The sequence below is a fragment of the Physella acuta genome, unplaced genomic scaffold (assembly GCF_028476545.2).
Source record: "Physella acuta isolate Inbredline_101_S28 unplaced genomic scaffold, ASM2847654v3 ptg002435l, whole genome shotgun sequence".
Classification (NCBI taxonomy): Eukaryota; Metazoa; Mollusca; class Gastropoda; family Physidae; genus Physella; species Physella acuta.
The window spans coordinates 17,967-42,682 of record NW_026733920.1 but is presented as its reverse complement, the minus strand read 5'-3'; the positions used below and the strand labels follow the sequence as shown (position 1 = coordinate 42,682).

Sequence of the window (24,716 nt, the reverse complement as noted above, 5' to 3'; positions counted from 1 at the left end):
AATGTTCGAATTTATTTAAGTGTGAAGTGACTCAGGCTGGGTTATGAATCATGGGCACATCTCTTTATGTGTGATGGGGACTGGGGTACAATAAAATTAATTAATCATTGCTCTGCCTAAAAGTTATTGATCCATATCTCTATATTAAATCATATCTTTATCCCACATCAAAATTAACTTCAGCCTAACACCCTGAACTAAACTACCCAAAACAACTTTTTTGGTGTTAACTCATTTTGCAAACCTATTATCTTTTTTTTTTTTTTAGTTTTGATACATTAGATCTAGATCTATAAATAAATCTATATGTCGTTATAAATATACTATCCTGTTGATGTTTTTTTTTAAATTAATTTTTAAAATGTTACTAAAATGCTGTAAATAAAACTATAAGAAAAAGAAAAGAAAAAACGAAAGGAAAAGAATCTAGATCTAGATCTAGTTCACATTCGTCATTAGAGCAGAAGTAGAATCACTTGTTTTGAACAAAAATAACATTATGATTTTTAAAAAAACACAACAAAAAAAACGGAATTTTCTGAAACGTAATTCATTATTTTTTCAAATTGTGCACACGTATTCCTTACTAGACCTATGTAAATGTTTTAAATACTTGCGCTATATGTAAGTGCCCATACCTCTTCTCCCACTCGGGGTAATAAAGCGTGGGATGCAATTTGTGTCGACACCTCAAAGGCGGACGACTGGGAGTGGCTAAAGGTTCAGTTTAGTGAGGCCCACAAACTGTCAGACACATCTAGAGCGTGTAGTGTTATGCTGCCGTCAGCTATACGAGGGACACCGTGTCGTATAGCTGGGGTTGTAGAAAGTTTTCAGGGACATCTAATGTCCCGTTCGAAAAAAAGAAAGAAAGATTGTAAACAGTAAAATAAAAGGACGTGAAATTGTTCGAAAGTGTGTATCAAACATTAGTTTGTCACCATTTTTATCCTGGATCTGGATTGTTGTTAGAACTTGTGCCAAAACAGGTCATCTGGTGAGCCAATTTAATTTTTTATTCAATAGTAGACTGGATCAAGTTACAGAATCAATAGGCCTAGATCTACATTTAACATTTTACAGTACACTAATTTTACAGACGTGTGAAGTGTGTTGTACTAAAATTTACTTTGATTAGTAGATCTAGATCTATAATTCTATATTCTGTAGATCTAGACTAGAATCTAGATCTAGGCCTACCAAAAGCCAAAAAGTTCAGGAATCTAGAAAATCAGGCAAATCAGGAATCTAGAATTTAGACTTAGGACTTAGAATCTAGTCTAGATCTAGATCCTAGAATCTAGATTAGATCTAGAAATCTAGATCTAGAATCTGGAATAGATTCTAGTCTAGAATCTAGAGTTAAACTAGCTAGGTCTACCAAAAATTGTTTGCCTACAATAAGGCTAAGGCCTACATTAAAATTGTTTGTTTTTAGCATATTGTCCCTACTTTTATTTCCTTTCGTCTTTTGCTTCCTTTTGTCTTTTACTTTAAGTTTATACTTGGCTTAGTCTAGATTATTATAGATCTACTTTATAATTAAAATTTCATTTTGGCTCAGGCCTATTAATTTATTAGTATTAGACCTAAACTAAATATTAGACCTATTCTAATTCTATAAACTATAATTAATATGCACTACTCCTAATGTGACTAGATCTAGATCTAAATCTCCACCATTATGGCCCAGTAATAAAATCTTTAAAATTGTGTGTTAGTTTAGTCACAGTTGTAGTTAATTTGCTAATATCTATGCCTATCCTATCCCTAGCCCCAACCATAGTCCTCCCATACGCTTGACCCTAATTTCTAACCTTTATACTACACATGAGAATACAACCTAGATCTAGTACATCCATTTTTGGTACCGTCTTACCAGACATCTGTATCCTCAATCATCTCTAGATGTAGATCTATAGGCCTACATTTTAAAATAATCCTAGATCGGAGTTTTAACTCAGTAGAAATGAAAACACAAATAACTGAACATGGAACTAAAATCTGTACGATTATTGGCCTAATGACAATCACTGAAATATATTTTAGAATAAAAATCTATAGCCTGCTACTATAATCTAGATTTATTTGTCTACATGTAGTCTTAGTTTGTTTGTATGCCTTTTTTATTTAAATTATTGGGCCTATCAAAAGTATCATTGATGAGTAAATTATTTAAAATGTTATAGATAGGCCCTATGCATATAAAATCTATGCTTAAGTCTAAGTGATTCAAATTCAAAGTGATTTTACAAATAATGTTATATAATTATTTTTCATTTAGGGACCTAATAGCACTGCAACCATTATACTTAGAATATTCAAGATTCCTATCAAGAGTTCAAATGTTTAGCATTTTGGTTTTCTGTTGTTTTATTGTCGTATCAATGTTATTTTTTTGGCTTGTATTTTTAGCAATAATCAATCATTGAATGTCATGTCATTTTATTAATTACCCAAAATAACATTAGGTCTGAGAACTTGACATTTCAAGTGCGTTGCAAATATTATCTCCACACTCAAGAGTTTGAGGTGCCCACCTACTGAGTTATCATACCAAGGATTAGGCCTATCTGAGGACCAACTACTAGCACACCCTAGCTCCACCAGGGCTACACATTGTTGGTTTACACTGATGTGTTGTTGTACACACCAGTCAGGCTTGAGTTTGTGATTAGAGTTATCTCATCATAGCACATTATTACTCTTATCTGTTTCTCAAAAGCTGTGATTACAAATCCAGCTTTAATTTTTGTCTTTTCAGAAATCTGTAGGGCTATTTATTTTTAGTCAGACAATGTTTTGATATAGCTTGCTGATAATCAAGTTTTTTTTATGTTAATAAATTTTGTTAATACCTGTTGTTGTTCACCTTAAACTGTAAACTTATTGAAAGCAAAATATATCCATTTGGTATGAGTACATCAGAAATTTTTTTATTGGGCAGTAGATCTATATATTATATGGTATAGGCCTATACATTTTATAATTTACGAATACTCAAATTGAAGTTTTCTGGCTCTGTTCTGGAATTAATTTAAAACTGACAATAAGCTATTTCATTTCCCCATTAAATGTTTTGAATTGAATTGCTTGGTATGCTTAGCTGGTGTTCCAAATGCAGCTTGTATTTCTTTAAATATCATGTAACAAACACCACCCAAGCCCACACCCCCCCCCCTTCTCTTCAGCTCCACACTCTGTCTAGAGCGGAAGTTGTCAAGTTGTCTACTTAATGTTTTTCCTATTTTGACATTTCTAGGGATAATTTAATTTTTTAAAACTCAGCTGAACTTCCTACTATAAGTTTTAATTTCCTTCTCTTTATTCTCTTTATGTTGCTCGGATGTCTGGTAAGATTTCTTTCAGTATTTGTCAGCGAAATTACTTGTCCTGTAAAGCTGAACAGTCACCGCTTTGAATTGACATTTTTGAAGGGGGGGGGGGGTGAATACTGTCATACAAACGCAGGAAATGAAGCAAGATAAAAGCAGAGCTGCAATTTATTCTGGGGGCGGGAAGGGGGGTGGTGGTAGACTACCCCGATTGTATCTACTGGGGTAGGAGTGATTCAGAAGAAATACTTTTCCTTTATTCACAACTCTACAATTGTAACGGCAGCACTTGAGTCTTCACCCAGTACCCTGCCACGGGCAGTCAGGGATCTCCCCACCCCCCACCCCGTCTGTCCCACATTTTTTGTGGGTCCGTGAAACTTCTCTTTGTGCCTCAGTCTCCCCTCTCCTAGCCCCTGACCCTTAACCCCGCCAGCTCCTCTTTTTGTTGTCGCTGAATGTGTGTGTGGACACCATCATATTTTAAGCTGTGGACACACCAGCACACGTTATTTATTGTTCTGTGTGTGGGACTCGATTTGGTATTTTGCACTTTCTGGTAAAATACAGCCAGCTAAAAAGTTTAACTGGATACAAATGTGTAAACTGTCTTATCCATCTGAATTCACCCTATCTTTTGTTTTACTCAACTTCTCATAAAATGTATATCTGATAACAAATCTTTTTTTTTGTTGCTAGATATGTTGTGTAGGCTACTGTTTCCGACTTATCTAACTTGTAGTAGCGTTGGCCATAAAGTCACGTGGGCTGAACTCCCCTTTTTCCGTTACTAAAAATAGACCCAAAACAAACGAATGCACTCAATCCGCTGGGGTGTAGTATTTGATATAACACCGTCTAGCCTCATTTGCTTTATAGTTTTTTTTTCCCTTCTGTTTGGATGGCGATAAAGTCAATATTGGCGTGCAGTTGTACTTAAAATAGAATGTGACAATCGTAAAATTACCACTCAAATAGAAACTCCCTCACCCCGCTTGAACGGCTGCAGGGAAGCAAAAGGGCGCGCATTCCGCAGAGCAGATGTAACCGCTGACGGCCCCAGTCTCGCTGATACCGACTGAGTACATAGTAGCCTGTGTCTACCTGCACTGGGCGTCCCTTCGCTCACTTTCCATATAAGGAAATTAATGACGCTTGCCGTTACATTGGATTGTCGGTCAGTCGTACCCAGGGGTACGTGGATGTGCTATCGGCGATATCTTCAAGTATTTAGTGGTAGGTGTGGGGTTTTTACACTTAGTGTCCATATTCCTCGTCCCTTACACGTCGTAGGTCGGATCTAGGTGTGGGGGTTTTAGTGCCTATATTCCTCGTCCCTTACATGTCATCAAATGCCACGGGTCTAGGTGTGGGGTTTTAGTGCCTATATTCCTCGTCCCTTACATGTCATCAAATGCCACGGGTCTAGGTGTGGGGTTTTAGTGCCTATATTCCTCGTCCCTTACATGTCATCAAATGCCACGGGTCTAGGTGTGGGGTTTTAGTGCCTATATTCCTCGTCCCTTACATGTCATCAAATGCCACGGGTCGGGTGTTAGAGTTGGTGTACGGCTGTCGACGACCTAGCACCCTCCCCACCCCGCACAGGTCATCATTTGTCCTGGGTCAGCTTCTCCTGCAGGGCTGGGGTCACACAAATGTCTATGGGGGGGAGGGGGGATGCTCCTGAACAATGTTTTGACCTGTCATCCATCTCTGGCCTGAGGGTGGTGTCGAAAGGTCAAGAACGTTTGTGGTCATCAGGGAGCTATGCCCATCACGCCTCTAGGGCGCTCGCTACATTTTTGCTTTGCTGATGTTTATGTTACAGTGGGAAACTTTTCTGTTGTGTGCTGTCAGACTGAATTTACAGCTCGACAGTCAGTAAATCGATCACCATATCAATCGCTCCGTGCAAGTTTTATCGACTGGGTTCAAACGATAAGATTAAAGGTTATCGGTGAGTGGTTGAAATATCGATACCGATTTATTTATTTAGCTTTCACGGTCATCATTGTATCGCGACATTAGTAATCCATCGTTGAATAGTTAAATATACATGTTTGGTTTTATAATGCAATGGGCATTAGTTTAAGAAGACAGAATAAATTTACTTGGGTCTAAAGTTAAATATAAGCTCTGTGCGTGCTCTCCCCTTCCGTCTCTTTAATCATTCTCTAAGCTGCTAGTTTGTAAACGGCTCAGAATAGGTTGCCGACCTCTACGTTAACCTCTGGAGATTGGTAGGCCCTACGGTTAATTTGAGCTGAAGCCGGTGTTACATTTCACCCCCCTCCCCCAGTAACTGGAGCATAAAGTGTCCCGTGTCTAAGAGCCAGTAGACAGCCATCAGAGCGTTAACCCTTGTCACCCCCCGCTGCCAGTAATGAGATCAATCAATCGCCGGACACCTGAGTGGCCGCATACAAACTTATGCTGTTTTTTAGAGGCTTTGAGTTGAAACGAAATCGAAAGGTCACGACTAGCGACCTTTGTGTTTTTATAAACATTGTGTCTGAGAGAGGCCTTCCGTTCAACTTCAGCTAATCGCGGCCTGTGTTTAAGAACAGATGTGCAGCTGATAACAAAGTTTGTCCTGCGCTGGTGTATCATGTTTTGGTGCAGATTGTGGTTGTATCTGCTGATTGTTCTCCATTATCTGCCCACGATTCTATTCGTGCAACATTAACACTAAAACAGTACATGTAGATATATTTATATATTTAGCAAGAGTGTCCCAACTAGTTAACGACAGTGTGAAACATTACAGTCAACTAGTTAGAAGACTGCTGAGTGCTGTGTGACAGTCGTTGTTGACAATTAGCGGGCCCAGGTCAATTGAGGCCACTAGTGGTGGAGAGGTTAGGTGTCAGGGAGTTCTTTGCTCCTTGAGTGGACTTCGTCCGGTCTGGCTAAGTAAGACTCGCCCAACTTTGTGTTTTTCAACATCCACTCTCTGCTACCATCGTTGTGGTGTGTCTTGTGATGTTTAACCCGGTTTATTGTGGTTTGTGAGTGTTAGTACCGCACTCAACTAGATCTACTTTAGATGATTGCGTAAAGTTAAAGTTCGCGCGTAAAAATTTCAAAGTGTTCTACGTTTGTGATGTTGTTTGTTGGCTTTCAGCAATAAAACGTTTCAAGTATTGTGTTGATGAGTACACTCCTAGCGCCGAATGTTTGTTTCGTTTATAAATGCTGTTTATCTTTTTATCTTTATGCTGTGTATGTGTGATCACGGTCTACACTAACGATGGGTGCGGCGTTCGTTTTACAACCTCCACTACGGCATTGTTTTTGTTTATTGCAGATTGAATTATTGAATTATTAGTTCAAATTTTTAGTTTCTAAAAAAAAGTTTTCAGATTGTGTGGGTTGTGATCATACAGTCTGTCGTTTAAATTTTTTTCCCCACAGTGTTTCCTTGGTTACTAATCTGTTTGTGGAAAAAAAATGGTTTTAGACTGACGCAGAAATATTTGTTTCCCGCAATGGTTAGTGTGGATTTGTGCGAGTAAAATGTAGAACATTCTGTACTCGGTTTGTTGCCATTATTTTGTAGGCTGGTTGTATCCCAGCTGGACCGCGCGGGTCACCCTAGTTTCCGACATGTTTTGGTCTGCCGTCCGGGGTGTTTTTTGAGCAGTGGGCCAGCTTGCGTCAGTGTGGACCGCTACAATGGCGTGACATCATCACAGCGGGGCTGGTCTTTGTCCTGGCCACTCACAAAAATTCTCTGACTCACACCCGAGACCCCCCTTTTTTGACAAAAAAAATCTTTTTATGCCATTCGGAAACTATTTGGAAATCGAACTTCCTTGCCTGGCTCTTCCTTAGTTTAAACCTCTGGTGTTTTTTTCCGTTGTTTCATCGGTTTATTTTTTTTAATCTGATTTTTGCATATGTAAATAGAACAATCTCTCTTATTTATAAACGTTGATGTTTTATTTCACGGAATAAGACCTTAACAGTCTGTAACCGAGGTAAGGTCCGTGTCATTGTATTTTTATATTGTGAACGTCAGCCATCTTCCCATTACACGACGGTTTAATGGGATTTATTTCTTTGAGCCCCCTCGTGTTTTTTTTTTTTACGTTCCTTCAAACAACTTTCTGTGTACGCGTCAGGGCTATAAATAGATTCCTTTATGTATTTGGATAGCCAATTTACCGGGTGTAATTTCGTTTGTTTGGTCAGTTTTTGATTGACGTCACTTGGTGATCATACTGCACCCTGGTACTGGGTGATTTTTTTTTTTAAATTACCTTCGCTACAGTTGTATCAGTTTTTATAGCCAGCTTCTGCCTCTGTAAACGGTGTAAATATTCATGTGTGATTTTTATCTTTTTTTTTTTACTAGAAATAAATAGGTTTGAAATAACTTTCGTATTCTTGTATTTCAGAGCAGATGGTTTTATGACACAAGTATTTTAGGCACTTGAGGCTTCACCTCTTTATATAGAAGAAACAAGATCTCATGGTCATTGAACAGCGGACATTGTGCCCATTCGTTCTTGGAGGGACCAATGCTTTCCATATACATTCCTGAGGATTACCGAGCCAGTCATTGAGGCCTGGTGTAGCGTTAGTACAAGGTGCCACCCGTGACTACAAGGTGCCACCCCCAGGTGTAGGTGACATCAGTGGTTCTCCCACTCGGGTGAGATCGGCTCCAGTGGTTCCCCACCTCTCATGTCTGTGGAGGTGCTGGTCTCAAAGCCCGCCCCTACCCTCACAGCCCCCCAGTCCAGCATGAAAGAACAGGTTCGTCCCTCCTCCCACAGTAACCGGCGCAGTAACAGTCACCAGAAGGCGCCCGGGCACCCGCCGCCCCAGCCCTCCCCCCAGTACTACAACCGCCCGTCCGGGGATGTGGTCATGCGGAGCACCCAGGATACCAACGGTCACAACGACATCCAGCACCACTTTGATCACAACCATATCATCTACGACAACACCACAGACACTACATACCTCAGGGGAAGACTTCTAGGAAAAGTGAGTACAATTCCCCTCTTTAATTACCCCCTCCCACCTCATATTGGTACTCCTTGTCTGTGGCAGATTAAGAAAAGATGTAGTGGTCTTATGAGGCTGCTCATTTCAGGTGACCCCCTATGAAATATTGTCTTACAATAGTCTAAAGGTCCTAGCAAGATTTCACATAGGGACCACTCTACCCCCCCCCCCCACTTAACTAAACAAAATACACCCCAGCTGGTCCACCCCCCCCCCCCCCCCTTGCATCATCCTACATGAGAATTTTTGAAAGGTTTTTCTTTTACTTACTGTAGAACCTGTCCCATACCAGTGTGTTAAAGAGGCTTGTACTGTGTAAACACAGATGCCAATGTAACATTGCTCTGTGTATACTAATGCTGTAGAATTCACACACTGCTCAACACACTATTTGTGAGTAACGAATACATAAATACTAATGTGGTCTACATTAGTCATGATGTCTACTTCACATCATGTTGACATGACTCAAGCTGTAACTTCCTCTGTTGATCGGGTTGAAAAGATGTTGATCATGTTGATACGAGGCCAGCTGTCACATGTTGACACTGTTGTGTTGAAAAGATGTTGATCTTGTTGATATGAAGCCAGCTGTAACATGTTGACACTGTTGATTGAGTTGAAAAGATGTTGATCTTGTTGATATGAAGCCAGCTGTAACATGTTGACAGTGTTGATTGAGTTGAAAAGATGCTGAACATGGACCTCATTAGAGGGTTCGTGTCATCAAGGCACATCTTATGGCGGCTCAATGGTTTGTTTGTATTGGTTTCTATGACCTCATCTTGTTCAGCCAAACGCTCTTCCCCCCCCCCCCCTCCTTATCGTCTTTTTCATGTTAGCCGACAGCCCCCCCCCCCCCCCCCACCAGGTATAGCCGGCCCAAAGTTGAGCGCTAATACGAGCAAATCTCCCAGTGCCGACACCCTGCGACTAGCACACGTAACACAAATCCTGGACAAACATCTCCCAGGTCACCGTGTCCCTGGTCCCCACGGTGCTGCTGCCCCCCCCCCCCCCCCCCCCCACCGCGTGACGTCATAGAATGTCAACACGCCGTTCTCTCCCCCCATCGACGGTTCGGCCGTCCCGCTACCTACACGGCCATCGTCCACCTCACCACCATCGTTTTAACCACCCTTCCCATCATCATCACCATCAAACTACCATCATCGACATGCCATCACTCCAGCATCCACACCGACCAGATCCGTTTGTATCCCCTCCATCTATTTAACCACTGTAACTAGCCATTGTTTGGCCAAAGATTTTCCTTAAAAACGTCTGCGCCGTTTCGTCTGTTTGGTAGCAGCAGAGCAAAAAAAAAAGTTTCCCGCATTGACTGGTTTTCCCAAAATCGTATAATAAATCTTGCAACAGCTTGCCTTACAAATTAGAATTTTCCCTGCGTAATTTTTCCCGATTAGTACTGGGCGTTATGCAGCAGATTTACGAAGGAGTGGGTACCTTCTCACAGTCATTGGGTGGGCGAGTTTAGCAAGGGGTGATGAGGAAGTTATAGCTCTTTTAGTCAGCTAGACTTGTTGAGGGCAAAGGTCAACAACATCTATACTTTGTGAAAATCTTTTTAGTCTTCTTAAAGTTCTAAACTTTAATAGTCCGCTCCTCATTTTCGTAACTGTAAACTCAAGACGGTTACCGGTTTAGATTGTGTATACCCCCCCCCCCCCCCCTGAGTACCAGTAATTGAAGGTTTGTGAGACCCAACCTCCCTATTTCCTGTTATTGATAGGGCAAGCGCTAAAAATATAATTTCCCTTGAAACGTCACCAGCTATTGGACGCGTGTGTCCCACCAGTCATTACACGGCCGTGCTGGGCGTCAAACGCGACACGACGTAAGCAGTGCAAACAAGGCTTACCTGAACACGCTATTTACAGGCTTTGGGTTCTTTTTTAAACTTTTTACATTCGACAGGAAGAAAACAGAGGGGGGCTTGTATTTTAAGTGGTAGGATGAGGAACAGACGGTCTGTACACAGTGATGGTTGGTGACCAACTGCAATGTTGGTGTAGAGTTACATAACAGTGGTCATTTGGGTCAGGCCAGGTCTTGACGCTTTCCATTGAGCCGTTAGGCTGGTCAATACGGTACACGCATCACCGTGCTCTGTGTGAGAGGGAGAAAAAAAATCCCTGAGGTATTTCGTCAACCAAGTGAGGCTCAAGGGGTGACTTTGATCTTGGTTCGGTCCCCCTTCTCGTTGGTTTACACCTCGGGCACGTCACCGCTAGGATCAGTTGCCGGATTTCTAAAGGGAGGGTTGACGTTGAGGATGGGGTTTTTTTTTTTACTCAACACCAAGAAGTCCTCTAGAAAGTGGGGACTAATTTCTGCCCTTGAGACCGTGTTGGTGGTTTCCTGGTCATGTTTGAGCCAGGCCAAAACCAAACAACGAACATGCCTAGCCGGAGAGTCGAATCTCCCCGCTAGTCTGTGCTGGACCCGGGGGGTGGGGGTGACAGTCCCACGCCTTGAAATGGTTTGTTCAATTTATAAAACAAACCACACCGCCGTGCCAGGGGCGAGTCAAGCGGTGGGATAATGAGGGCAAACCTCTGGCTTGTACAGATGGTAGCTAAATGGCGCTAGACGTTGAGAAAAACTCTCCGAATGTTTGTCAACATTGTAGTGAGACTTGGACTAAAACAAGAAGTGGCCTGTGAAACTGCTGGCCATCGGGTCGTATCTTAATCCCTAGATGTTTGCTCACACGGAGGTTAAGTGGAGGATGGGGGGTCATGAACTGTGAGCAACATTTCCTGTTAAATTTCTCATCCTACTTCAGATAGTGACGCACGAGCTAATCTCGAGATCAATATCGGGTTATCTCTTTTTTTTTTAGTGTACACATTGATCCTTCTTAGTAGGGACACACCAAGTCATGAAAGTTGTTAGATGCTAAGGTTGTGGCTGTCCCATATGTTGACATTAGGACACCAAGTCATGAAAGTTGTTAGATGCTAAGGTTGTGGCTGTCCCATATGTTGACATTAGGACACACCAAGTCATGAAAGTTGTTAGATGCTAAGGTTGTGGCTGTCCCATATGTTGACATCAGGACACACCAAGTCATGAAAGTTGTTAGATGCTGAGGTTGTGGCTGTCCCATATGTTGACATTAGGACACACCAAGTCATGAAAGTTGTTAGATGCTGAGGTTGTGGCTGTCCCATATGTTGACATTAGGACACCAAGTCATGAAAGTTGTTAGATGCTGAGGTTGTCTCTGTCCCATATGTTGACATTAGGACACACCAAGTCATGAAAGTTGTTAGATGCTAAGGTTGTGGCTGTCCCATATGTTGACATTAGGACACACCAAGTCATGAAAGTTGTTAGATGCTGAGGTTGTGGCTGTCCCATATGTTGACATTAGGACACCAAGTCATGAAAGTTGTTAAATGCTAAGGTTGTGGCTGTCCCATATGTTGACATTAGGACACCAAGTCATGAAAGTTGTTAGATGCTAAGGTTGTGGCTGTCCCATATGTTGACATTAGGACACCAAGTCATGAAAGTTGTTAAATGCTGAGGTTGTCGCTGTCCCATATGTTGACATTAGGACACCAAGTCATGAAAGTTGTTAGATGCTGACGTTGTCGCTGTCCCATATGTTGACATTAGGACACACCAAGTCATGAAAGTTGTTAATGTTGACATTAGGACACCAAGTCATGAAAGTTGTTAGATGCTAAGGATGTGGCTGTTCCATATGTTGACATTAGGACACCAAGTCATGAAAGTTGTTAGATGCCCAGGTTGTTGCTGTCCCATATGTTGACATTAGTACACCAAGTCATGAAAGTTGTTAGATGCTGAGGTTGTGGCTGTCCCATATGTTGACATTAGGACACCAAGTCATGAAAGTTGTTAATGTTGACATTAGGACACCAAGTCATGAAAGTTGTTAGATGCTAAGGATGTGGCTGTCCCATATGTTGACATTAGGACACCAAGTCATGAAAGTTGTTAGATGCTGAGGTTGTGGCTGTCCCATATGTTGACATTAGGACACCAAGTCATGAAAGTTGTTAGATGCTGAGGTTGTGGCTGTCCCATATGTTGACATTGGGACTGATGGTACAAATGTGGGGTTCAGCTCTTATTTCTACTATATACCCCCACTATTCAGCCAACCGTATCTCTACTTAGCCAGCCAGCGATTAATTCACAGCTTGGGCTAGTAGACTAATCTAAATCGCCTTGCGCCGTCTGTTGAACAGAAATCAATTATCGATTTGTTTGATCCGATATCTAGTAATATTGCCTGGGTATACCTGAAATTGGAAATCTCATACATTTTATGTAAGCCATTGGTTATTTTCGTTAACCCACGTCCCACATATAACCCAGCACACACACATCACCCACTACCCACACATCACCCCCACTACCCACACATCACCCCCACATAACACTCACGACCCAAACATCACCCCCACTACCCACACATCACCCACACCTATCACCCACTACCCACATCTCCTGCACCTACACTACACATGTGCTCTATGGGTGGAACTGTCACTGCTGCACCCGACGACCTTCATAGATCGAGCACAAGGAACACACAAGTGTGTCGCGTCTGACAACCCGACAAACCGGTGTCTGTAGGGACTTGAATGGAACTTAAATACACCTCGCACACTCAAGGGTAGTCAGTAGGTTACACACGGAACTGCGTTGTAATTATCAACATAACCTTGGTATGATACAGTCGATATGTATATGACATATATGTATGTGTGTATGTATGTATGTCTGCCTGTATGTATATCTGTATGTATAAAGGCGAATGTCTTGCTAAACTTTCCCATCCCCCCACCACCTACGACATTCCTAGCCCCTCGTCATTCACCTGTGACGGACCGGTAACACCTACCTAGATCTTATACCTACACATTGATTGCTACTTCTTGTGCCATTCTTCTTGTATTAATCACATACGTTTGACGTGAATTTGGCTTCAGCGACTGATTGCTGTCGCAGGGGATGGTTTCTTTTCGGTGCATTGTTGCTAGTGGAAGACGTAGTTGACTCTTTGAGAGTCATACAACTTTTGGTTGGGGGGAAGTGATGTGTGGACAAGGACAGTTCACTGGGCCGTGGAAAAAATACCTTGCAGCTTTACAAAGGTTTTTATATTGTGTTAGTTAGGTGGGTGGGTGGTGTCTTCAGACCGTCTGTCGTTTCTAGCGTGTCATTATAACTACGCCCCCCCCCCCTTTTACCCCTTAGATTGTATTTGAACATTTCTACATGAGTGAGTGAAGAAAAACTGGTCTGGCAGGGGTGGTAACTGTCGATGTCTTCATTAGATTTAGATCTGCGATTATTTTACTTTGTCTATGTCAGCTTGTAAATACTAGACGTGCCTCGTCTATATAGAGTCAAGAGGCTGTCTGACAGTTTCTTACATGCAACTCGTCCCCACCTCTCTCTCTCTCTCCCCGATCGAAATGGAATTTATATAGAAAACATACTTTTACGGTGTCTGTTCCCCGTAAAATTTAATGCGACCCCCCCCCCCCACACACACAGAGAAAAAGTTTGAAACAAACACTGCTGTCTGATAGTCAACACTAACACAATAGTAGAGGCTAGTATTTGGGTATGTCGACGCCCATCTTTATTCTTTATTTTAACTATTTTAGTTTTCTACTTTACATTGTATACATTAACATTGGTACTGAGGCCTAATGCATTTAATAAGACTACGTGCATTATCAAAACGGACCATGAAATCCTAATCTTAACCGTTACTGATTCCATTATCTCTAGTGATGATCCATGTGCCAGTCTATCTTAAAGCTGCCCGATAATAATTTCTTATCACCGCCAATAGACCCAGCGTTTAATATGGGCCTAAAACTATATTACACTCACTGCAACTAGGTCACACGGGCTGAACAGCCGTCTGTGTATTGTCCTTGACATTCAGACTTAGCGACAGTAATCTGTCAATAAATCAAGCGTTGGACACATCTGCGGCTACAGGAATAGCGGCGCTTTTCATGTGTCCGACCCCCCCCCCACCGGTCTATGCAAATTGGGGTCGGGAAAATAATAAATAGCCTGTGAATATGGTTAGCCGCACCGCCCTCCTCTCCCCCCATTGACATGTTAGCATTGCCGTTAATCTTTGTCCATTTTATTATGGATACCACTTATTATGAGTTCCCACTTGCCGAAAAATACAATTTTTACAAGCTTTTTTGTATTTCTATATATAGAATCTACTTTTAATAAGTTTTATATGCTGGTTCTTATATGAGTCTATAACGCAGACAGGACAATACATAGTGATTTAGAGCTTTGTTGATGACTGGGGTAGCAATAGCAACAAACAATCCACTAGAAACACGAAGCCATGTGTCATTAAGTAGGCCTACCTATATATTAAATAAAGAGACGTAAAACAAGAGAACAGCCCGTATAGTCGTAGCTGATGACAATGTGTGGTTTAAAGTGCTGGAGTGTTGTGTTAGTTAACCAACTCTCGTGTGTGTCTATGCGCGTGTCGGCTGACGTGCACGTCCATTGTCTCCCATGATAAGGTGTAGCCGTCAACGTGGCCCGGTTCACTTTGTAACGGGAGCGTGTGGTCCACATGTTACCTACCTATTGATCTGTCAACCGCCCAGGTAACGCGTATAGCAACCACTCAACACGCTCTATTGTGTTTTTACACCTGATCCAACTGTTCTCTAGACCACCCTAAATAAACTACACTTGTGCAGGAAGACTGCTGAGGCACCACCGTTTCTATTCTAGGGCTAAAACGCGAACAGTTCAGCATGCGAAATCTAGACCAGTACCTTTTTTTTTGTAAACAGTAACCTGAATCCTAAGGTCCCAGTCAGGCATAGGGGTCAAGGGTCAGTCGGGGCTAAGGTTCGTGGTATCACTAGGTCACCATTTGTTTATGTACTCTTGTCTGAGTTACTCAGCGGATTTCTCGTGTGTCCAATATGCCTGAGCTTGCCTCGCGGAAATCTCACTTCAGTTTTATTTTCTGAAGATTTTTTTTAATTAAAGAAGTATTAATATATGTGGTAAAAATAAATATTTAATAAATTATGACAGCTGCACCAAGTCGAGTAAAGTTTAAGCGTCCCATCCGCTCACTTGAGCTTGGTTTCCTGGTGACCTAAACTGTTGCTGATTCAAGTGGCCACACTCGCTAACCTTACCGTAAACCTGCTCGCTTTTAACTTGTATTTTACAGTATCTTTTTAAAATAATTTTTTGAAGTTTTAAGGATAGACCAAAAGCTACAATTCTGCCTGTCTGCTGTGCTGGGTACTTTTCTTTGAACCCGAGACAGAAATAACTTCCATTAACTGCCAGTAGATACTTTCCCTTATCATGAGACTTAACTACTTTCCCTTATCATGAGACTTAACTCTGACCCCTCCCCCCTCTTAATGTTTTTTTTTTTCATAATGTCAATAACTACTAACTACAGTGGTAACTGCACATCACCGTGCTAAGTGCAACTGCATATCTCAGTGGTAGGTGCAACTGCACATCACAGTGTTAAGCACAACGGCACACCCAACTGGTAAGTGCAACTGTATACCACATTGGTAACTGCATACACACCACTGGTAACTGCACATTCCCACTAATAGCCTACGGTAAAAAAAACACCATCTTTGCTAGCTTTCTATTTTTCACCACCAGATTCCTGTTCATGAACCGATCTATCATCTATTCCTACTTAATGTTTGAGATATGATAGGCAGGGATAGTGTTAAGCTAATGTTATTATCACCCAGGGGCTATGGTCATAGATAGCAGGTCGTCTCTATTGCTTTCTCTCAATTGCCGGTTTAATTGTCGCTGTGCTTGAAAGGAAATCTTGATGTGTAGATTGTCGCTTATCTCAGTCTCTGGGCTTGGTTTCTAGTGGGACTGGGCTACTTGCTTGCAATGTGTTGCGCCCACTCAGTTCTCACACGACCCGTGGTAACACACCCACATGACCCATGGTGCACCAACACACCCACTATACCCTTGGTACACCAACACACCCAGATGACCCACGGTAACACCCGACCTCCGAGTACCTGAGCACGTCACCTTTACAGTAACCAGTTACTTCCGAGCAGGTGTGACGTGTTGAGTCCCGTCAGTCATTAGAGCTAGATGGGCTGTCAGGTGTGACAAACGATCGCAGCACTGCCGTCACCATTAACCTACCTGTGTGGCCACAAGTGACCCTTGTCCTGGTCACGCACTCACTAGGGGAGAGCACACAATTGTCCGAACTTGGTACAGTTCTGATCTATGTGTGCTGAGAAACTTATCCAGCACATTCACACGACCTGATGAGTAAAATAATGGCAACTGAGAAGCAGATCTCATGTGACATAAAATAATGGCAAATAATAAACTGATAGATCACATTTAACATAGTCGCATCTCCTCCGATACTTTAAAGTCTAAACTTTTTGTACGAGCTTGCCGTATGATCGTTTTCACCTTTTATTAAATCTAAATTTAAATTCAATTTTTTTTTTTTAGTTTTGTCGTCAAATTTAACCACAAAGTCTTGTCATTAAAAGCGTCCGTTTTTAATACAAGATTTTAAATGATAATTAAAGCGATACTTGTGATCTGCCAAGTCTCCTAAAAGCGTCCCTTTGTTGTATTGATTCTCGTGTTTTATGGGTAAAAAAAAATTAATCACCGTCTCGCTTTTGTCTCCGTGTTGTAAGCGGCGGTGTGGTGGTGGTGATTGTAACACAGGCTCATTGACAACTTGACGTAAGTTGTCGCTGAAGTAGGCAGACACGGGGTCGACTGCAGACATTGATGGAGGCAACAAACAACGGCTGCGACAAGCGGTTGTTGTACGACAGGTGACAGACGAGACCGTGACTGTCATATCTGCTGTGTTCAAGGGATAGATTGTTTACTGCACCGACGTGGGAGTTATCGCCCTGTCGTTGTTTACTTTGAGATACGTCAAGTGGGAGGGGGGATAATTGGCTTGGTGATAGGTGCATTGGCACGCCACATATAGTTGGTCACTGAGGTTATTGTGATGGTCAAGATGCAGCATCCACTGTACACGTTTACTAAGGTCAGCCGGTTTGTACCTCGTGTTGCAGATCTGGTTTAAAATGTTGTGGACAATGACTGCAGTATATTTGTCTTGTAAAATTTTTTTTATCCCTATACCGTTATGTGCGCTTACAACAGATTACTTCATTGTTTCATTAAAAATATTCCCATCCTCCCCCTCCCCCCTCTTTACACACACTGGCCCTCTATCTTCCCTTCTCTCTCTCTATCCCCCCCCCCCCCCCCCCCCCCCCGCCTCCCGCGAGTAATCCCAAGATTTGTCTCTAAGAATACCAGCGTGTTAGTGTTATCGTCGCCCTGTCCAAACTTTGGCAAGCGGACATGACTTCAGCTCGAGTTCACGTCCGGTTTGTGTTGACCCGAAGATGTAGTCACTTGTCACTCCAGCACGACATCCTGAGGGGGTGGGGGAGGCACAGCTCTCATGGCGCTCATCTTTATCCTCTTTGTCTCGTCACACGTCTCACTACAGTCAGTCGGTCAGTCTGTACATGTATGATACAGTCAGTCGGCCGGTCTGTACATGTATGATACAGTACGTCTCACTACAGTCAGTCGGTCAGTCTGTACATGTATGATACAGTACGTCTCACTACAGTCAGTCGGTCAGTCTGTACATGTATGATACAGTACGTCTCACTACAGTCAGTCGGTCAGTCTGTACATGTATGATACAGTACGTCTCACTACAGTCAGTCGGTCAGTCTGTACATGTATGATACAGTCAGTCGGTCAGTCTGTACATGTATGATACAGTACGTCTCACTACAGTCAGTCGGCCAGTCTGTACATGTATGATACAGTCAGTCGGTCAGTCTGTACATGTATGATACAGTACGTCTCACTACAGTCAGTCGGCCAGTCTGTACATGTATGATACAGTCAGTGTGTTTGTCAGTATATGTAGGGTTCAGTCAGTCTGTCTGTCAATTGATGTAAACTACAGTCTGTCTGTTTGTCTGTCAGTACATGTCAGCTACAGTCAGTGTGTTTGTCGGTCAGTACACGTCTCACTACAGTCAGTCGGCCGGTCTGTACATGTATGATAAGTCTGTCAGTACATGTCAGCTACAGTCAATGTGACTGTCTGTCAATTGATGTAAACTACAGTCATTGTGTCTGTCAGTACCTGCAAGCTAGAGCAGACACCTGTGTGTCCTATAAGAAATGTCCTCGCCTGTGTGTCCTATAAGAAATGTCCCCATCTGTGTGTCCTATAAGAAATGTCCCCATCTGTTTGTCCTATAAGAAATGCCCTCAGGCGTGTGTCCTATAAGAAATGTCCCCATCTGTGTGTCCTATCAGAAATGACCTCAGCCGTGTGTCCTATAAAAAATGTCCTCAGCCGTGTGTCCTATAAAAATGTCCTCAGATGTGTGTCCTATAAGAAATGTTCGTAGCTGTGTGTCCTATAAGAAATGTTCTCAGCTGTGTGTCCTATCAGAAATGTCCTCAGCTGTGTGTCCTATAAGAAATGTCCCCAGCTGTGTGTCCTATAAGAAATGTCCCCATCTGTTTGTCCTATAAGAAATGCCCTCAGGCGTGTGTCCTATAAGAAATGTCCCCATCTGTGTGTCCTATCAGAAATGACCTCAGCCGTGTGTCCTATAAAAAATGTCCTCAGCCGTGTGTCCTATAAAAATGTCCTCAGATGTGTGTCCTATAAGAAATGTTCGTAGCTGTGTGTCCTATAAGAAATGTTCTCAGCTGTGTGTCCTATCAGAAATGTCCTCAGCTGTGTGTCCTATAAGAAAAGTCCTCAGCTGTGTGTCCTATAAGAAAAGTCCTCATCTGTATGTCCTATAAAATATGTCCTCAGCTGTGTGTCCTATAAGAAAAGTCCTCAGCTGTATGTCCTATAAGAAATGTCCTCAGCTGTGTGTCCTATAAGAAAAGTCCTCAGCTGTGTGTCCTACAAGAAATGTCCTCAACTCATGGTGTGTAGCTGTCAACACGCTCGAGGCCCACGGTACCGGCCTAGAAAGTATTTAGCGAACCTAAGCCAAACACAGAGCGGCCACTAACGCTAGCTGGAGAGCAGGCATGTCTTTGTTATCCCACCAGGCTTGTCGCTGTCTCTGTGGACACGATGTAGCCTACAGCTGTTATCATAGCTGGGGCTAGCTCATGGCCAGTAACGTCAACACGTTTCACAACTCTCCTAATTGATTAAATCGGTTTCCTAAGCTTTTATCGCCCAATGCATCCTCCAATTAGCCACATAAGCTCATGTTCAGGGCATCAACTCACACATAACCACATCACTAGATCAACCGTTTAAAGTGTCACCCAGTTACTAAGTTTTTGAGGCTATAATATTTATTCTAGTTATAAATTAGCTACTATACTTTTTTTTTTAAATGTGTAGCTTAGTTGGCTGGAACAGTAGTTTTGTACCCACTGTTAATGAAGTGTGCTCTGTGTTATTATCTTATTGCTCTTTGATGTTATTGACTACATCATTTTGTCGTGGCTTAAATCGAAAGTAGGCCCTATACCCTTATATTTTAACTCATGTAGAACTACCTATATCCGATCTCTGCACCAAATCTTTCTATGGGAAGTTATGCTCACCATTCTTCACGTCCTCAGCAAATGTTTCCCTAACATTTAGTTTCTCACCCCGGTCCCCTTGAAGTGAGTGCTATCATGTTACCACAAGATAGTAGATCAGGCATTGAAGTTTCTATTTTCCCACGTCAACGCTGAGTTCAAATATCCAGACTTAAAGTACGGAAGTGTAAAAAAAAATGACTATCATCATAGCCTGGTTGGTACTGAAACTTCCCCCGCGCCGGGTTCAATCCTTGCATCACGTCTATAAATATCAACAGTGCCCCAGCGTCTTCCCATGAGCCGACGCTACAAACAAAGACCAACTATAGCACCTGTTAAAACGTCTTACGTCCTGCTTGTATTTTTTTACCATCTTTGAGCGAGTTGGCTACATAACAGACACGACGACTTCCGTTCGGGTTCAGACGGCTGGGGTAGGTCAGGACTTGGTTCCAAGCCTTGAACCACCAGACGTGAATGGAATACCCCGGGATTCTAGACCTGACCTCGTTTACGGTGGAGCTAAAAAAAAAAATGAACATGCTGAGATGGCGCTCACCCTCCCCTCCTCCCCTCCCTCCCTAGCGTAAGTTGAATCATAATGAGCCCAAGTTTTCCCACGATGCGGCGAGCACATGTTACAGGATACTTAGGCGTTCTTTATCTCGCTCGTGTCCCGAGGCCGGCCCTACGCGAGGAGTGTTTGTGACAACGCGCGTGTTTGTGTGTGCGAAATGTTGCATTCCGCGGCTGTATAATGTTATAAATAAAACCTGCGCACGCCTATCACTGTGTGATTCACGTGTACATGCCCCCCCTCCCCATCACCAGCATTGGTTTAATCTGGGTGAAATAATTTCATCTATATAAAACAAGGTTTTATAAACTGAGTTGAACTTTTGTATAGCATTCCCAAGCATGCATTTTTTGTGAGCTTGAAATTCCCCAAACAGTCATCTAATTGGCATGCGTCATTCTTTTTCTTTTTTTTTTACTGATACTTTATTGTATGCGTTCCATTAATACATTAAGCTCACAAGCTGGTACTTGATAATGTACCTACAGTACTCGATACTGTACCTACAGGTATAGTCTGGGTTTGAATGAAGTACCCATTGTAAGGCCTGTAATGGATATGGCGTGTCACACAATACTGGAGGGATGATGTCTTGCCATGTTTTTGGTCACGCATGATTTCACCAGGTGAACCCCCCACCACCAGCTGTGGACGTTGTGTGTGTGTGAGTCAGTAGATTGTATTGATCAATGGCTTGTGTCAACACTCTACCCCCCTCCCCTCCTGTCTTTAACATTTGTAATCCCCTGTCTGCTTCCTGTATGTGTAAGGCATTAAATAAATCAACACAAGAATCTCCCACCTTTCTATGCCCTGGCATCTCATTAATTCTCTCCACGTTTGTGTTCCAGCTTAGTTTAATGATAGTCTCCCTCCCCCCTCCTCTCTTCTCCTCCACACTCCCCCCCCCCCCTCCCTCCCCCCATGGATTTTTCTCTTGTCTGGCTTTTGTATCTTCTTGTTTGTATTATCATATGAGCAGTCACATGACAATCACATGACCATGTTCTCTGTCCCCAGGGTGGATTTGCTCGCTGCTATGAAATCCTGAACATCAACACCAACAAGATTTACGCTGGGAAGATCATAAGCAAAACACGCATCTCCAAGCCTCATCAGAAACAGAAGGTGAGAACTAGATCTGTACACACAGAGGGGCAGTAGACAATCTAAACTACCAGACTGTTCATTTAAAAAATTGTTGTTTAAGTAGATAGAAGTATGGGACCAAATAGTGTCCACAAAATTCCAGTCCAAAGTGTTCCTACAGCCCAGCAAACACAACTGCTGACTTTTTATGACCTAGTTTCTGATGCTTACATGGCAGGTTAAAAAATTAGCACAGGGGCCCCTCCCTTCTCCCCCCACTCCCCAACTCAAACAAAATCTTGTCTGTAGTATAGCACAGAGAAGCTGTGTTTTGTAATCTAAAATATTTCCACACTGGTTATGATATATTTTTAAACAGTTGACACATTCATGTTAAGTTCACTCTAGGCTGGTATCACATGTGTAGAGAACTAATTATAGCAGCAGGGAGTGGAGGGTTAATTGTTCCTCTAATGTTGGGCTGGTGCTCATGTAGTTAGTGTCACCTCCCTAACAGGGGGGCGGGGTGTACCATAATTACACAAATAGCTCAACCAACTGGGTGCTGTGCTTCACATGGCTAGACACAAAGAATAATGACTTGTCATGATTTTTTTTTTTGACTGTACTAGACATGGGTTGACTATTGACCATAATAGGCAAAATAAAAAGACTAAAACTCTTCAGTGAAATGAGTTTAAAATAAGAATTAAGTGACCAATCACCTAATTTAGTTAAGGCACACAGTAATTAAAGTGTAATGGGCCTGGTGTCCTCTAGTCTTGACCTGATAGTGACACACCCCCCTAATAGGAAAGATTAATTAGGTTCTATCTGCCCCTAATTAATGACTACAAGTATCTTAGTTTTAAAAAAAAACATTCTATTTAGAAAAAATTGTAACTATGTATCTATCTACATTATATTATTGACAAAAGAATGTATTTCCTGTGTAATAAAATGTGTTGGATGGTCTGGAAGTGTATGCCTGTGTGCTGATAGAGGGAATTCCCAGTGTTTTTATCTCACAGGATAACACCCTCTTCAGCTCAGGTTTTATAAATGGCATCTAAAAAAACATTCATAAAGATAACAGGGTTGGGTGATGCTAACTCCACTTGTACCAGTGGTTCTAGAGTTTTCTTTATCTGTCAAATTAGGTTACATGTGGTCTAACTCTGCGACAGTTGATTAGTTGTAACAATTTTTATAAATGATGTATTCATGAAGTGATTTTTACCTAACATTTTTCCTAAATTTTATGATTTGGTTGTTGTAAGTTTTTTAAAATGTTGTATTAACGAGGTGATTTTGACCACAATTTTCCCCCAGATTTTACGTGAAGTCCAGCTCCAGAAGAATCTAAAGCACAGACACGTGGTTGAGTTCAACAGTTACTTTGAAGATGACAGCAATGTATACATTATCCTGGAGAATTGTAGTCGCAAAGTAAGGCTTGCATTCACGTATTCTTGTATTGTTGTTGTTGTGTTGATCTTTTCTTGCTCTGGTGGAATATGATGGGCTCATGGAGAGTATTCTTACAGTCTGGTCTGGCAATAATTTGAGAACCATCTACTTGATGGATGGCTTAGCTATATCAAATTATTATTTTCAAGATAAATTAAATAGCCCTGTTTATAGCAAATTCCAGTAGTTAAGATATTGTCATGGTGGTAATAATTAGATAATTTCCATTTTTGTGTAGCTAAATCTGGTGTATTCAATGTATAAAGTTATCTTCATTACAATGTGCAAATCTTTATCTGTAATGTGTACATTAGTTTCCCTGGCCAAGTATAATCAATTGAACCACCACATCACAATAACATTTCTAATCTCCACCAGTCCAAAATCAATTGAACCAGCACTTTGAAACTTGTTTAAAGCAAACATTGAAATCTTTTCTTCCAGTCTCTGGTCCATGTGCTAAAACACAGGAAATGTCTGACAGAGCCAGAGGTCCGCTACTATCTGAGACAGCTGGTGGATGGGGTGGATTATATCCATGGCAACCAGATAATCCACCGTGACCTTAAGCTGGGAAACATGCTACTTAATTCAGACATGGAGCTTAAGTTGGCAGATTTTGGCCTGGCGACTAAGGTGGACTTTGCTGGGGAAAAAAAGATGTAAGCTCATTAGATGCAATAATCCTTTGATGAATAGTTAGGTTATATCAGTATGTCTAATCAATCAGACCAATACCATGAGCTAAATTATGAGCTTAACTTTCATGTGATAAACTGAATCTTAATAATGGCCTTTTAAAATTGCCAAATGTATTGTTTTTGACATGTTTTAGTTTATTATAAATAGCATTGTTATCTAAATCATAATGACTTAACAAGTACTTAACTTGTATGCTGTACTGAAGGACAGTGTGTTACACTTAATAATGTACATGAATACTGTATTGTAGGACAGTGTGCGGTACACCTAATAACAAACATGTATACAGTATTGTATGACTGTAATACACCTAATAATGAATTTGTATACTGTCTTGTAGGACTGTGTGTGGTACACCTAATTACATTGCCCCAGAGGTCCTACAAAAGAAGGGTCACAGTTTTGAAGCTGATATCTGGGCTGTGGGATGCATAACGTAAGATTGCAATTATCCTGTCATAATTAGTTAACTAAATTAAATGCACAATTTTAACCTAATGATGACTCCAATTTTCTCTAGTAAAATAAAATTGTATATTATTATTATAACTCTCATTCCAAGTTTATTCCTAAAACAAATTTAGATTTATAGTGTTAAGATTTTCACCATCATAATTGTATTCTATTGTGATAGAGCCATGTCTTATCTTTTTAAAAAATGCTCCCACAGGTATGCTCTCCTTGTGGGTCGTCCACCTTTTGAAACCACCACACTGAAAGAGACGTACCTGAGGATCACAGAGAACAACTACAGTCTTCCATCCTCCCTCTCAACCTCGGCCAAAAACCTCATCAGGAAGTGTCTGCATCCAGAGCCAACCAGTCGACCAACCCTTCATGTAAGTTTTGAC

The 24,716-nt window shown here is 41.8% G+C and overlaps 1 protein-coding gene across 6 annotated transcripts in view; it reads left to right on the top strand.

Annotated features, from left to right (window-relative positions):
• The first annotated feature begins 694 nt into the window (after positions 1 to 694).
• Positions 695 to 24,716, top strand: part of LOC131933270 (serine/threonine-protein kinase PLK1) — a 32,306-nt gene continuing 8,284 nt past the window's right edge. For 2 of the 6 annotated variants that reach the window (XR_009384916.1, XM_059290052.1), the window contains exons 1-7: positions 695 to 997; positions 7,739 to 8,333; positions 21,625 to 21,732; positions 23,026 to 23,142; positions 23,608 to 23,825; positions 24,206 to 24,301; positions 24,536 to 24,704. Coding sequence is in view for 5 of the 6 variants with exons in the window: in XM_059290052.1 (XP_059146035.1) it covers positions 8,028 to 8,333; positions 21,625 to 21,732; positions 23,026 to 23,142; positions 23,608 to 23,825; positions 24,206 to 24,301; positions 24,536 to 24,704 (1,014 nt within the window). In the remaining variant the exon portion in view is untranslated. Of the gene's footprint in view, positions 998 to 6,231; positions 6,252 to 6,485; positions 6,593 to 7,738; positions 8,334 to 21,624; positions 21,733 to 23,025; positions 23,143 to 23,607; positions 23,826 to 24,205; positions 24,302 to 24,535; positions 24,705 to 24,716 lie in introns of those variants that run through there. The other 4 variants (XM_059290056.1, XM_059290055.1, XM_059290053.1 and 1 more) reach the window with 4 other exon arrangements.